This window comes from Dreissena polymorpha, chromosome 2 (genome assembly GCF_020536995.1).
Source record: "Dreissena polymorpha isolate Duluth1 chromosome 2, UMN_Dpol_1.0, whole genome shotgun sequence".
Lineage (NCBI taxonomy): Eukaryota > Metazoa > Mollusca > Bivalvia > Myida > Dreissenidae > Dreissena > Dreissena polymorpha.
Window position 1 is genome coordinate 115,735,035 of NC_068356.1, and position 14,295 is coordinate 115,749,329.

Genomic DNA, 14,295 nt, shown 5'->3' on the forward strand with positions numbered 1-14,295 from the left:
ATTTTCTTCACCGACGTTTTTGCGGGAAATGTTAATTATGAACTAGTTACTAAGTTATTTTGTTAATAAAAACGTAAGTTCGAAAGTGCTTTGTGTAACAAAAAACTTAATATTAAATTACTTTTAATTGCATAGACAAGATGATATAAATAAATGTGTTTAGAATTAGAATGCAAAAGGAAAATGATTATGAATTAATCGGACAATAATTTCGGATATTTATAGACGTATTTCGAACAGTTTATGAGCACCTTAAAATATTCTTTAAAATCTTATTCATAGTTATATGCGTTTAATGATAGCACTAGGAAACTCATTGGATCAGGGCAAGTTCTGTATTTTGTGTTGCCTCAATGATCGATCAAGTAGTAGTAGCAAAAGTTATTTGCACATTGCACAATAAACACAGTCAGAGAACTTTATATTTAAAGGAGAAATGCATTTTTTTGAACTGTACAACTAACTACCTTACACAACTTACATATCTGCGTTGAATAATACACAGCACTGATAAATGTTATTGTGAAAATACGGAGCTTGAGCTTGAACCCAGGACCTCCAGAGTGGTAGTCGGACACTTACTTCGTCACTAAAGAGCTAGCCCCATCAGCAAGGCCTTAAATCACTACACCCCTCCCGCTCTTAATGTTTCGAGGCCCCAGACATTTGGCTACAGGGGTCAACCACTACACAAGGCTCTTCCTAAAACCATTACACAATGCTCAGACTCGTGTACTTACTCACAGTTTGTGTTTGCATCGTCACCATTATTGTGAAAACACGGAGCTCAAGTGGGGTATTGAACCCGCAACCTCAAGAGTGGTAGTCAGACACTATTGTCTTATTGAAATACCGCTTATATAAATTATATTTGTGAATTTGGTATTGACATAAAATAATTCAGTTGTTGCAGCCATTCATTTATAATACTAGACTCAATGGCATAAGGACATGATCATTTCCAATAACAGTTTCAAATGGAAAACACACAACAATTCATACATAATGTACTGTTTTGAGGTAGTGGTGTACAGCTGGCAAGTAGACTTAATAAGACTTAAAGAATACAAATTGACAAAATATCATACACATTACACTTTATACCATTATTTAACTTGTCAAAACATAATTATTTTCTAAATTCCTGTTATACTCCATTTATATTTCTTGTTTAAAAACCTAGTGAGAATTTTATTTACAGGAAAAGAGATGGATGAAATCAAGGAAGTGGAAGACGTTCCAGTTGATCATCCATCTGCTAAAAATATATGTGCTATTGACAAAAGCTCTATACATCGCATATGTTCTGGTCAAGTGGTACTTACTCTTGCAACAGCAGTTAAGGAACTGCTGGAAAACAGCATTGACGCTGGTGCTACCATTGTTGGTAGGCATTAACAGAGATTTTCACATAGCCAGGCTTTCTACTGGTCCCTACTTTTTTCCTACTTGTCCCTACTTTTTTGTCTTAACCCTACTTTTCCCTACTTTTTTCAAAAATAGCCCTATTATCCCTACTTTTTCATTTTGCAAGTAAAATAAATAAAATGTAAAATGAAGGCTTACATGATTCTTCTTTAGATATTTTTCAGAATTTCCATTCAGTATGAATCTTTGTAATGAGTACAGTTCAGATGTGGGTGGGGGATCACCTTGTGATGTCCATCCTTGAACGCACCATGGCTCCTTGGCTAGTCAGTACAGACATACTGGTCTTTAGGTAAGATAATATCTTTGTACACTGTGAAAATACATCAATGTTCTATTTAATTATAACATATGTGCTTCTTGAAATAGAGGTGACAGATATGCACGCTTCATCTAGACTTTACACTGCCAAGCTTCTTTTTTTCCCAATGATGCTACTAGCTGAGGGAACCCACAAATGCCATGCTGTGTTTTAAACCTTATGGGTTAAAGTCGTAATTGCAGATGCTGCTTTCCTTTCTTACAAAATAATTTAAGTTTATATGTAAAGCTTGCTTTTCCTAACTGTCATATTAAACATAAATAATTTTGTATTACCCCACAAAAAAGGGAGGGGGTGATTTGCCATTGTTTGTCTGTCCATCTATCTGGCTGTCCATAGCCCAAAGTTTGTGTGGCGCAGAACTCAAAAGTATAACTGCTAGAGCCATCTTTCTGTGAATAGTTGTCAGCATGTGAAGTTGTATACCTGAGTATTTTGATGCAAGTGTATCAGATATCTATAGAGTTATGGCCCCTAATTTAGCAAACGATAGGAATCTTTGTGACAGAGCCAAATTGTGGGGGCATCTGTGTCCTATGGACACACATCTACTTTAAAATTAATAAATTGATTAGAATTTGATTAACACTGTGGCATTTGTAGGTTGATATAAGTCACTGCATTGACCAACTGCTTTGACCAGCCTTGATTTGCTTTGTGTCAATACTATGTTGCAGCAGTGATATACTAACAACTTAGATCCATACAATATCCATTTTAGTACTAAAACTAGTCAGTTTCACTAACATAACAATTACTCGTAACCACTCTTTTTCTTTTTTGCAGGTGCTTAGTGTACTTGTCAATTATATTTCAAGTGCTTTAAGTGTGGATGAGTTAGGGAACTGATTATTTTGTGATTTTTACAGAAGATCAAAGTTGGTTTTCTGATTAATCCAGTTTGTTTCTTATTGAGTTAATTAGCGAACAGGTTATCTTGCTATTAATAGCAAAAATATCAACTTGCGAACAAATATTGTTGACATCAGTACACTAGCATCTATACTGTAGCTTATCTGCTTGTGCATGTTTAGCTAACTGTCTTTACAGGTATTAGATGCATTAGTTTTCCTGCATGCTAGTCAATACTAACCAGCCATAATGCCACATGGAAAAACCAAATTTAACACTTCCTGGCTTGGGAAAACCGATTGTAATAAACATCAATTAAATACTTTGTGTGAAAAGGACTCTTCCTCTGACTTTGCTGGTTACTGTTTCCTTTGTAAGAAAACTATACAGTGTGGAAATACTGGTGCAACAAAAATACTAAACCATGCCCAGGGCCAGAAACACAAAGATGCTATCAAGGTAAGGAAAAGCAACACTCAGATGTTTTTTAAAGTGCCACATGACAAACCATCCACATCACAGGGAGGTGGAAATGCTGTATCTGGACCATCAAAACAGATCCCATGGCTGTCCAAATCGCAGAAAGACCAACTGATGACAGCTGAGATACTTTGGGCCATGAAAGTTGCAAAAGATGGGTTTACATTTAGTTCATGTGATGGCACACCAGAACTTTTTGTTGCAATGTTTCCAGGGCCAATAAGTGAAAAGTTTACAATGAGCAAATCCAAAATATACATTTTGTCAGATGGTTTGGGACCATATTTCAGAACAAATCTCTGTAAACAAATTATTGAAAGCAAAGTGCCATATACCATTCAGTTTGATGAGACTGGTTATGCACAAGGAAACAAACAGTGTGATATTCTTTTGAGGTTTTGGAATACAAATAGGGGAGAGATTGTTACTCATTTTCTGAAAGCTGCAATGTTTGGACATGCTGTAGGAGAGGATGTAGATGAGGAATTATGGAAGTCTTGAAGTAGAAGATGGTGTGAGGTTGCCAGTAAATCAGTTAATAAGTATTGGAAGTGATGGGCCCAATGTCAATAAAAAAAATTGGACTCTTCTTAATGAGCGCCTCAAGTCAGATGGTCTGAAAGGACTTGTTGATTTTACTCCATATACTTTACATGTAGTTCACAATGCCTTTAGGAAAGGATTGGATGTCTTTGGTGAAGATGTTGAGAGCCTGGCCATTGATATGTTCCAATGGTTTAAAAGCCATCCCTGCCAGAAGGAAGATTTCAAAGAAACATTGGATAATATGGATCTGGAAGGGGTTACCTTTGTTAGACATGTTCAGTGTAGATGGCTGACCCTCATCCCTGCCCTAGAACGTCTTAAAATCAATTGGGATGGGTGTAAACAGTATTTCTTGAGGGACTTGTCTCAAGTGAGTCAAAAGAACCACACAAGTCACCATTTGAAAAGAAATGACAGATACAAAAGAATCTGTCAAGCACTTTCTTCACAAGAGATTAAAATTCAACTGTTGTTCGTAATCAGCTGCGGACCACTATTTAACCCCTTCTTGACACAATTTCAGAATCAGGTGCCTTTGATTCACTTGCTTCATAGTGAATCCACAGACCTTCTTAAGAAAGTGATGAACAGGTTTGTAAAGGAGGATCTTGTTCAGAATGCCTCTGTTAAGAAGTTGATGGATAAGGACATGGACAAAAAAGATAACCTCCTACCATTGAAAGACATTGAAACAGGTGAAAGCTAGACAATGTTAGGGAAATTAGGTGAAGAAAAGCGTAAGCCTCTCCTGAGGGACATGCAAAAGTTCTACACAGTAACAGCTGATTACTTGAGAAAAAAACTTCCATTGACACAGAATGTGGTGAAATATGCTCAATGTAATCCAGAAGTAAGAGATGAAAACACAGCAATGAGATATGTCCGAAGTCTAGCTGAAGAGAAGCCAGGCATTACACCTAATGAAGTTGCAATGATATGTGATGAGTGGAAAGTGTACTGAGTGAAAAAATTAAAAACAGTGTCATGTATGGTAATGATGCTAAATTGAAGAGAGTTGATCACTTTTGGAATGAAGTATTTAGCAGAAAATCTGCAAGTGGCAACCAAAAGTTTCCTACACTGCAAAAACTGGTATATTCATCTCTATGTCTAACCCATGGGAATGCTGATGTGGAACGTAGCCTGTCCATCAATAAGAAGATCCTGACTTCAGAATGCACCCTTCTTTCTGAGCAGTCATTGAACGCATTGAGACTTACAAGAGATGCAGTGGAACAATATGATGGAAATGTAACTGCTGTTCCAATAACCAAAACAATGATGAAGTATGTGACTGACTCACATCAGAAATACTTGAAAAGACTTGCAGATGAGAAGCAGGAGTCCAATCTGCTTAAAAAGGTACAGCTTGAACAGAAAAAGGCAACAAGAAATGGAATCAGAGGCTATCAAGAAAAATGAAGACAGGAAAAGAAAAATATCTGAAAAGGAAAAGGAAGTTAAGAAGAATGAGGCAGGCCTACAGGAAGATATGCATGCAGCAAACAACCTGTTCAAGGAGGCTTATGACAGGCTAGCATCTGCAATCAAAAAGAAAGACTTCAAGGAGATAGATATTGCCCATGCATTACTTGATGTTGCCAGGACCAAAATAGATAAAACCACGAATGCCATGGAGACATGTAGAAGCCAGAGAAATGAGATTGAAAGCAAAAAGAGCAAATTAATTGCCAGTTATTCTCAAAAAGAGAAAAGCAGTACCCAGGCAAATTATATGGTTCATGTAGATATTGTAGGCCTATAACTAACTGAGTATATTACTTAAATGTTTAGCCAGTGTATTGAAGCGTGCATATCCTATTCCACCGCATTGTGTTGTAGATTGCTTTTTATGTATATTAAATGCTGAGCTTGTGGGGTTTTTTGCATACTTTTTGCATAAATGTAACCTTGCAATCAATTATGTTTTCTAACTGCTTATGGTCATGGATACAACACACAATAATACATGCCAATACTCATGCTTATGTAGTATCTGTTTAGCTCTTACACGTACTAACATGTACGCTTTGAAACTAATTTTACTTAATCTTTTACTCCCTGTATACTCATTTTAACACCTTTGCAAACTGAAAAGACCTTAGTCTCTGTTTGCTTATACAATTATAATAAAAATATAATTATTCACTCTTGCCTGTGGTGAGAAAATTCTTTGTTTTAGTACTAGTGCAAGAATACTTATATATTCATAGTGGGTGAAGTTTGGTACATATTCATGGAGGAAAGGGTTAATACTAAGGGCTTTTGTACTTTGCTTTATAAGAGTAACAGTGTATGTTTTGAAGACATGTTTATTATTGTTTTCCATTGTGTAAATTGATGTTAAATGAGAAATAAAAATTTCAGGTGCCTGTATTTCAAGGATGGGCAAAACAAGGCATTCTCACAGCATCAGGTGGACTAGGATATGTATCAATTTAACTGTAATTCCAGCTGAAAAATGGTAATTATTTTCTTATTAAGCCCTACTTTTTAACAGTAAAAATCCCTACTTTGCCCTACTTTTTGCTAAAATCTTGCCCTACTTTTGCCCTAGTTTTTTGTGATGAGGCAGTAGAAAGCCTGCATAGCTTGTTAGACTGAAAACTAATTTATTTCCTATCTGAACCTTTCATAGTTTGCTCATTGTCAAGTCATTATTCAAATATTTTTTTATGTTGCAAGCAAAATAAATGGACATAGTTTGATTTATATTATTTGTTTTCACACAAAAATGTGTCAGTGTAAATTTGTTTGAACTTTTCATGCAATTTCAGTTTTATTGTAAATTAGATAAACTTAAATAATTAATTATGGTAGGTGATAGCATTTGTGTACAAAACATAATCTACTTTCTGTCTTGTTTGTTGAAGATATCAAGCTAAAAGATTATGGAAGTGAGCTGGTAGAGGTGACAGACAATGGTTCAGGTGTAGAAGAGAAGAACTTCGAAGGATTAAGTATACTTAAATCTTCATTTATACTTCATTGATACTTAATTAAAAGCACCATTGTAACTACCTGTTGTATTTCACGCATTCATGTATTCAATTGCAGAAGTTAATCACATTTCGCATGCAGGCATATATGAGGCTCATCATATAAAAATAGGTCTTATGTCATATGCAGCCACCATAGCTCACGACCAGCCTGTGCATTTACAAAGTCTGGTCAGAAGCTACCATGTCGCTAATAAGACCACGAAAATTCACATAACTATATAGCAGACAGGGTAGCTCCTTACCAGACTGCTCAGATATACATGCTGGGCTGAAGAAAAGCTGAGGGCATATTGAGAAAGACACATTGTTGCTTGTCACAGGTCTTTATCATAGATTGCAAAAAATAAATGCTTCCTAATTAATTTTTCATACTGTTGAACTCATGAAAAATGTTTGTATGATTTCCCTGTTTTTACAGCCTTGAAGCATTACACCTCGAAGCTACAGGAGTTTACAGACTTGGTCAATGTGGAAACATTCGGCTTCAGAGGGGAAGCCCTGAGCTCGCTTTGTGCATTGAGGTAGAAACAAGAAGTGGATTTGAAAGAAAAAGATTTCAAATTTTGGGTCGAAGTAGAAAGTTTTATCAAACAATGAATTGCTGTTTGCAAATATACTTGTTATAGTTATTTTTCTTCAACCTCTATACTTGTTATTAGAAGGCTATAGACCATACACAATGTATTAGACCAGGACTAATATTCCCTATGGCAAAAATATCTTCTTTTTTATCCAGTCCTTTATTCCCTTTGGACAGTTCGACTTTTTATGTTAAGTAATAAAAATGATAAGTCTAGAAAGAGTTTTGAAGTTGTAATATCCATTTTAATAATATTTTTATGTGAACTTCTGTTTTATATAAGTTGTGATATTTATAGTTCAAATAAATGTATCAAACAATTTTTTTTTCCCAATTTTGAGTTACTTGACTCAAAAACTACAAATTTCACGGATATAGGTCATGTTCCAAAAGTGACGAGAAAAAGCCAAGTAGATAAAAATTGGAATTCATCAAAGCAAACAAAAGTTAAAATATTATGGCAGATTCGGCCACATTTCTTGCCGTTACAATATGAATTGAACCGAGAGATTTAATGTGTACTATATAAAGGCAAACATACACTGACTGTTACAGCCACCTGAGTGTTACAACACGACACCTGTCAGCTGCAGTAGGAACAAAGCTAGAGTTTGACCACAATGGAAAAATAACAAGGCAAACTGCTCAGGCTAGACAGGTTTGTTGTGTTACTACTTGCAATACATTTTTATAATATCTATACTTGAATGTATGTTTAGTTTTTTCTATATGAACACTTTGCAAAAGTGGAATGAATAATTTCACACATGTTTTTGCTTATTTATTACTGTTTCAGTTTAGCATATTTTTCTGTTATACTATGTTGTTTTTTTAATTTACATGTTATAAAATGTTAGCATGTATCTTTATAGTTGTTTTATGCTTGTTTAAAAAAGGGACATATTTTGGAAATATTTGCCGCTAGAAAGTCTGGACATTTGGTGGCATTACTTCATTTTTAATGGATTTTTTTTCAATTAAAGTGTAGGTTTCTTACATGGAGACCTAGCTTAGGATTGCATTTGTCAGGTCAAGATTTTGGTCACTGTTGTACCCGCTTCCGCTTAGTTTGGAAATAACTTAAGTTTTCAAGTTAAGCTTACCTGCAGACCATGCTTGAGATTGCGTTCGAGCAAGTCAGCCTTAGATCAAGATTGCTGTTACGGGAGCTTGAAAACCAGTTTCTGCTCAAAATCTTGAGTTTGGATCGAGGAATTGTATTGATATTTTTGTGTGAAGGATGTTGTAATCTAGACCGAGCTTGTGATTGCATTTAGGACCAGTTGGATAAAGGTCAAGGTCACTGTTGATTCAAGTAGAAAAAGATTTTTTCCTAATTAGTTTAGTTAGGATGCAGGTTTTGTGCTGAAATTCTGTGTGTAGGTTGTTTAATAGCCAAACTAACATACGTTTGCACATTATTTCAATTAGATTAGATTAATATTTAAAACATTGAAAACCTGGTTTCATGGCATTGCCATGTTTCTCATTTTTATGCCTACTTCTTCAAAGAAGAGGGGGTATATTGTTTTTGGCCTGTCTGTCTGGTCTGTCTGTCTGTCTGTCTGTCTGTCTGTCTGTCTGTCTGTCTGTCTGTCTGTCTGTCTGTCTGTCTGTCTGTCTGTCTGTCTGTCTGTCTGTCTGTCTGTCTGTCTGTCTGTCTGTCTGTCTGTCTGTCTGTCTGTCTGTCTGTCTGTCTGTCTGTCTGTCTGTCTGTCTGTCTGTCTGTCTGTCTGTCTGTCTGTCTGTCTGTCTGTCTGTCTGTCTGTCTGTCTGTCTGTCTGTCTGTCTGTCTGTCTGTCTGTCTGTCTGTCTGTCTGTCTGCCTGCCTGCCTGCCTGCCTGCCTGCCTGCCTGCCTGCCTGCCTGCCTGCCTGCCTGTCCCAAAACCTTAACCTTACAGTAAAGTTTTGCAATAATTTTTGAAATATTGAACATAGCAACTTGATATTTTGCATGCATGTGTATCTCATGGAGCTGCACGTTTGAGTGGTGAAAGGTCAAGGTCAAGGTCATCCTTCAAGGTCAAAGGTCAAAAAAAAAAGCAGCGCATTAGGGGGCATTGTGTTTCTGACAAACAAATCTCTTGTATCCATTATTAGCTGTGCCATCATTCGTACACTAAATTAAAACATATTTTGCATATAAATGTAACCCCAACCTTAAAACGAGTGTATTTCATGACAAGTTAGCACTTTTTGTTTCCATATTTAAAATAATAAGATTATCATCAATCTACTTGTTAACACCCTTATCTGGTACATCACTACAGGTGGGCACAACAGTGATGCTACAGAACTTGTTCTATACGCTGCCTGTACGTCACAAGGAGTTCCAGAGAAATCTAAAGAGGGAGTTTGTCAAGATGGTGGCCGTCCTCAACTCGTATTGCATCATCAGCACTGGCATTCGCATCACATGCACTAATCAGACTGCCAAAGGGTATGTACTGCATCATCAGCACTGGCATACGCATCACATCCACCAATCAGACTGCCAAAGTGTACATGCATCATCAGCACTGGCATTCACATCACACTAATCAGACTGCCAAAGGGTACATACTGCATCACCAGCACTGGCATTTGTATCACATGCACCAATCAGACTGCCAAAGGGTACATATTGCATCATCAGCACTGGCATTTGCATCACATGCACTAATCAGACTGCTGAAGGGTACATACTGCATCACCAGCACTGGCATTTGCATCACATGCACTAATCAGACTGCCAAAGGGTACTTATTGCATCATCAGCACTGGCATTTGCATCACATGCACTAATCAGACTGCTAAAGGGTACATACTGCATCATCAGCACTGAAAAAGCTTGTAGAGGGTACATTTATTGCCCATTCTTCATGAAACTTGCTCAGGACATTTTGTCCTTATGATATTTTGCCTGAGATCCAAAGTGGGACACAAGGGGTGTAATACTATTTCACTAGGTCAATTTAAAAGAAAGCCATATCATCATAAACTATGGGCTTAACATTTGTCTCAATGTCTCAGCCAAGTGTTAAACTTGGTCATCATGTGGAGTCAAAAGTAGGTCACCAGGTCAAATTAAAGAAAAAAATTGTGAGCACTTTGGAGGCTACTTTATTGCCAAATCTTCATAGAACTTGGTCAGAACATTTGTCTTAATTATATCTGGGCTTTATTTTAAACTGTGGCACTTTTTGCAAAAAAAAAGAAAAGATTACTAGGTTAAATAAAACAAATACCCGTTAGCTTTTGAAAACTGTAGAGGCTACAATAATTGCCCAATATTCATGCAATATGATCAAACATTAATTTTATTCAAATAATATCTCTAAAAAGATTGAAAATGGGTCATGGGGCGTCAACAAAAAATTATCACTAATTAATAGTTTAAAAAAAGCTTTTGAACAATATAGAGGCCAGATTTATTCCACAATCTTCAAAACATTTGTTCACATTGATTATCCCAATGATATCTCATCTGATTTTGAAACTGAGTCACAAAACTTGATCAAATTTAAGGAGCAGCTTGTTGACACTCAATAGGCCACATTTATTGCACATCTCTATGAAACATTGTCGGAAATGTGTCCAAATTGCACCTTGGCAAAGTTCAAAACTGGTACATGTGGGGTCAAAACGTCACAAGGTCAATAATTTAAGAAAAAGCTTTTGAAGTCAGAATTGTTTCTTCATGAAACTTGGTCAGAACATATTTTTCAAATAATCGCATTGATGACTAAGATATGGTTCTTTTCCATTAAAAAATAATGTTTCCAGTTTTTAGCTCCACTGGCCAAAGGCCAGCGGGGCTTATGTCATGGTCCTGTGTCCGTCGTGAGTCTGTGCGTAAAGTTTTCCTTTAAACATCTCCTAAATTCTGATGAAATTTCTCAGGAATGTTCCTGGGGTGAACCTCTTTCAAATTTGTTCAAATTATGCCCCTGGGGTCAAATTTGACCCTGCCCCGGGGGTCAAAAAATTGAAAATTTGCTTACATAAGGCCTATTTTGTGAAAACTTTCAAAATTCTTGTCCATAACCATTGGGCCTAGGGCTATCAAATTTGGTATGTAGAGACATCTAATAGTCCTCTACCAAATTTGTTCAAATTATGCCCCTGGGGTCAAATTTGAAACTGCATTGTATGGCATAGGGCTACCAAATTTGGTATGTAGTGACAAGTAATAGTTCTCTTCTTAGTTTGTTCAAATTATGCCCCTGGGGTCAAATTTGAAACTGCCCCGAGGGTCACAAAATTGAATATATGCTTATAAAGTGCTTATTTTGTGAAAACTTTAAAAATCTTCCTGTCCATATCCATTGGGCTTAGGGCTACCAAATTTGGTGTGTAGTGACATCTTATAGTCCTCTACCAAGTTTGTTCAAATTATGCCCCTTGAGTCAAGTTTGACCCTGCGCCGAGGGTCACAAAATTGAACATATGCTTATATAAGGCCTATTTTGTGAAAACTTTAAAAATCTTCCTGTCCATATCCATTGGGCTTAGGGCTACCAAATTTGGTATGTAATGACATCTTATAGTCCTCTACCAAGTTTGTTCAAATTATGCCCCTGTGGTCAAGTTTGATCCTGCCCCGAGGGTCACAAAATAAAACATATGCTTATATAAGGCCTATTGTTGGATAACTTTAAAAATCTACTTGTCCATAACCGTATGGCATAGGGCTACCAAATTTGGTATGTAGTGACATGTAATAGTTCTCTTCTTAGTTTGTTATAATTATCCCCCTGGGGTCACATTTGAGACTGCCCGGGGGTTCACAAAATTGAATATATGCTTATAAAGGGCTTATTTTGTAAAAACTTTAAAAATCTCCTGTCCATTATCATTAAGCCTAGGGCTACCAAATTTGGTATGTGGTGTCATCTTATAGTCCTCTACCAAGTTTGTTCAAATTATGCCCCTGGGGTCAAGTTTGACCCTGCCCCGAGGGTCACAAAATTGAACATATGCTTAAATAAAGCCTATTGTGGGAAAACTTTAAAAATCTACTTGTCCATAACCCTATGGCATAGGGCTACCAAATTTGGTATGCAGTGACATGTAATAGTTCTCTTCTTAGTTTGTTCAAATTATGCCCCTGGGGTCAAATTTGAAACTGCCCTGGGGTTCACACAATTGAATATATGCTTATAAAGGGCTACCAAATTTGGTATGTAGTGACATCTTATAGTCTTCTACCAAGTTTGTTCAAATTATGCCCTTTGGGTAAAATTTGACCCTGCCCTGGGAGTCACAAAATTGAACATACGCTTATATAGGGTCTATTTTGTGAAAACTTTAAAAATCTACTTGTCCATAACCATCCGGCCTAGGGCTACCAAATTTGGTATGTAGTGATATCTTATAGTTCTCTACCAAGATTGTTCAAATTATGCCACTGGGGTCAAATTTGACCCTGCCCCGGGGGTCACAAAATTGAACATATGCTTATATAATGCCTATTTTGTGAAAACTTTAAAAAAACTTGTCCATAACCATTAGGCCTAGGGCTACACAATTTGGTATGTAGTGACATTGTATAGTCCTCTACGTAGTTTGTTCAAATTATGCCCCAGGGGTAAAATTTGACCCTGCCCTTGGGGCCACAAAATAGATTATATTCTTATTTAGTGCCTATTTTGTGAAAACTTAAAAAATCTTTCTGTCCTTAACCATAAGGCATAGGGCTACCAGATTTGGTATGTAGTTACATCTAATAGTTCTCTACCAACTTTGTTCAAATTATGCCCCTTGGGTCAAATTTGACCCTGCCCGGTGGGTCACAAAACTGAACATACGCTTATATGGGGCCTATTTTGTGAAAACTTTAAAAATCTTTTTGTCCATAACCTCTGGACCTAGGGCTACCAAATTTGGTATGTAGTGACATCTAATAAACCTCTTCCAAATTTGTTCAAATAATGCCTCTGGGGTCAACTTTGACCCTGCTCCGGGGGGTCACAAATTTGAATAAAAGCTTATAAAGCGCTTATTTTGTGAAATCTTTAAAAAAATCTTCTTGTCGAAAACCATTCGGACTATGGCTACCAAATTTGGTATGCAGTAACATCTTATAGTCCTCTACCAAGTTTGTTCAAATTATGCCCTTTGGGTCAAATTTGACCCTGACCTGCGGTACATAAATTTGAACATTATATACGCTAATATCTTGCTTATTTTGTGAAAACTTTAAAAATATTCTTGTCCTTAACTCTAGGACCTAGGGCTACCACATTTTGTATGTAGTAAGATATAGTAGTCCTCTACAAAGTTTGCTCAAATTATGCCCCTGGGGTTAAATTTGACCCAGCCCAGGGGGTCAAAAAAGTGTACATGTGCTTAAATAGGGCCTATATTTATGCCCCCCTTCGAAGAAGAGGGGGTATATTGCTTTGCTCATGTCGGTCTGTCGGTCCGTCCACCAGGTGGTTGTCAGACGATAACTCAAGAACACTTGGGCCTAGGATCATGAAACTTCATAGGTACATTGATCATGACTTGCAGATGACCCCTATTGATTTTGAGGTCAAAGGTCAAGGTCACGGTGACCCGAAATAGTAAAAGGGTTTCCGGATGATAACTCAAGAACGCATACGCCTAGGATCATGAAACTTCATGGGTAGATTAATCATAACTCGCAGATGACCCCTATTGATTTTGAGGTCACTAGGTCAAAGGTCAAGGTCACGGTGACCCGAAATAGTAAAATGGTTTCCGGATGATAACTCAAGAACGCATACGCCTAGGATCATGAAACTTCATGGGTAGATTGATCATGACTCGCAGATGACCCCTATTGATTTTGAGGTCAAAGGTCAAGGTCACAGTGACCCGAAATAGTAAAATGATTTTCGGATAATTCAAGAACGCATATGCCTAGGATCAAGAAACTTTATAGGTAGATTGATCATGACTCGCAGATGACCCCTATTGATTTTCAGGTCACTAGGTCAAAGGTCAAGGTCACGGTGACCCGAAATAGTAAAATGATTTTCGGATGATAACTCAAGAACGCATATGCCTAGGATCATGAAACTTCATAGGTAGATTGATCATGACTCGCAGATGACCCCTATTGATTTTGAGGTCACAA

General features: G+C 36.9%; 1 protein-coding gene across 1 annotated transcript in view; it reads left to right on the forward strand.

Moving 5' to 3' along the window:
* The window catches only part of LOC127868620 (mismatch repair endonuclease PMS2-like), a 52,210-nt gene continuing 37,915 nt past the window's right edge, over nucleotides 1–14,295 (forward strand). The window contains exons 1-6 of the mRNA XM_052410520.1: nucleotides 1–73; nucleotides 1,202–1,387; nucleotides 6,502–6,588; nucleotides 7,049–7,151; nucleotides 7,766–7,868; nucleotides 9,482–9,651. Of these exons, the coding sequence (XP_052266480.1) occupies nucleotides 1,210–1,387; nucleotides 6,502–6,588; nucleotides 7,049–7,151; nucleotides 7,766–7,868; nucleotides 9,482–9,651 (641 nt within the window). The 5' untranslated portion in view covers nucleotides 1–73; nucleotides 1,202–1,209. The remainder of the gene's footprint in view (nucleotides 74–1,201; nucleotides 1,388–6,501; nucleotides 6,589–7,048; nucleotides 7,152–7,765; nucleotides 7,869–9,481; nucleotides 9,652–14,295) is intronic.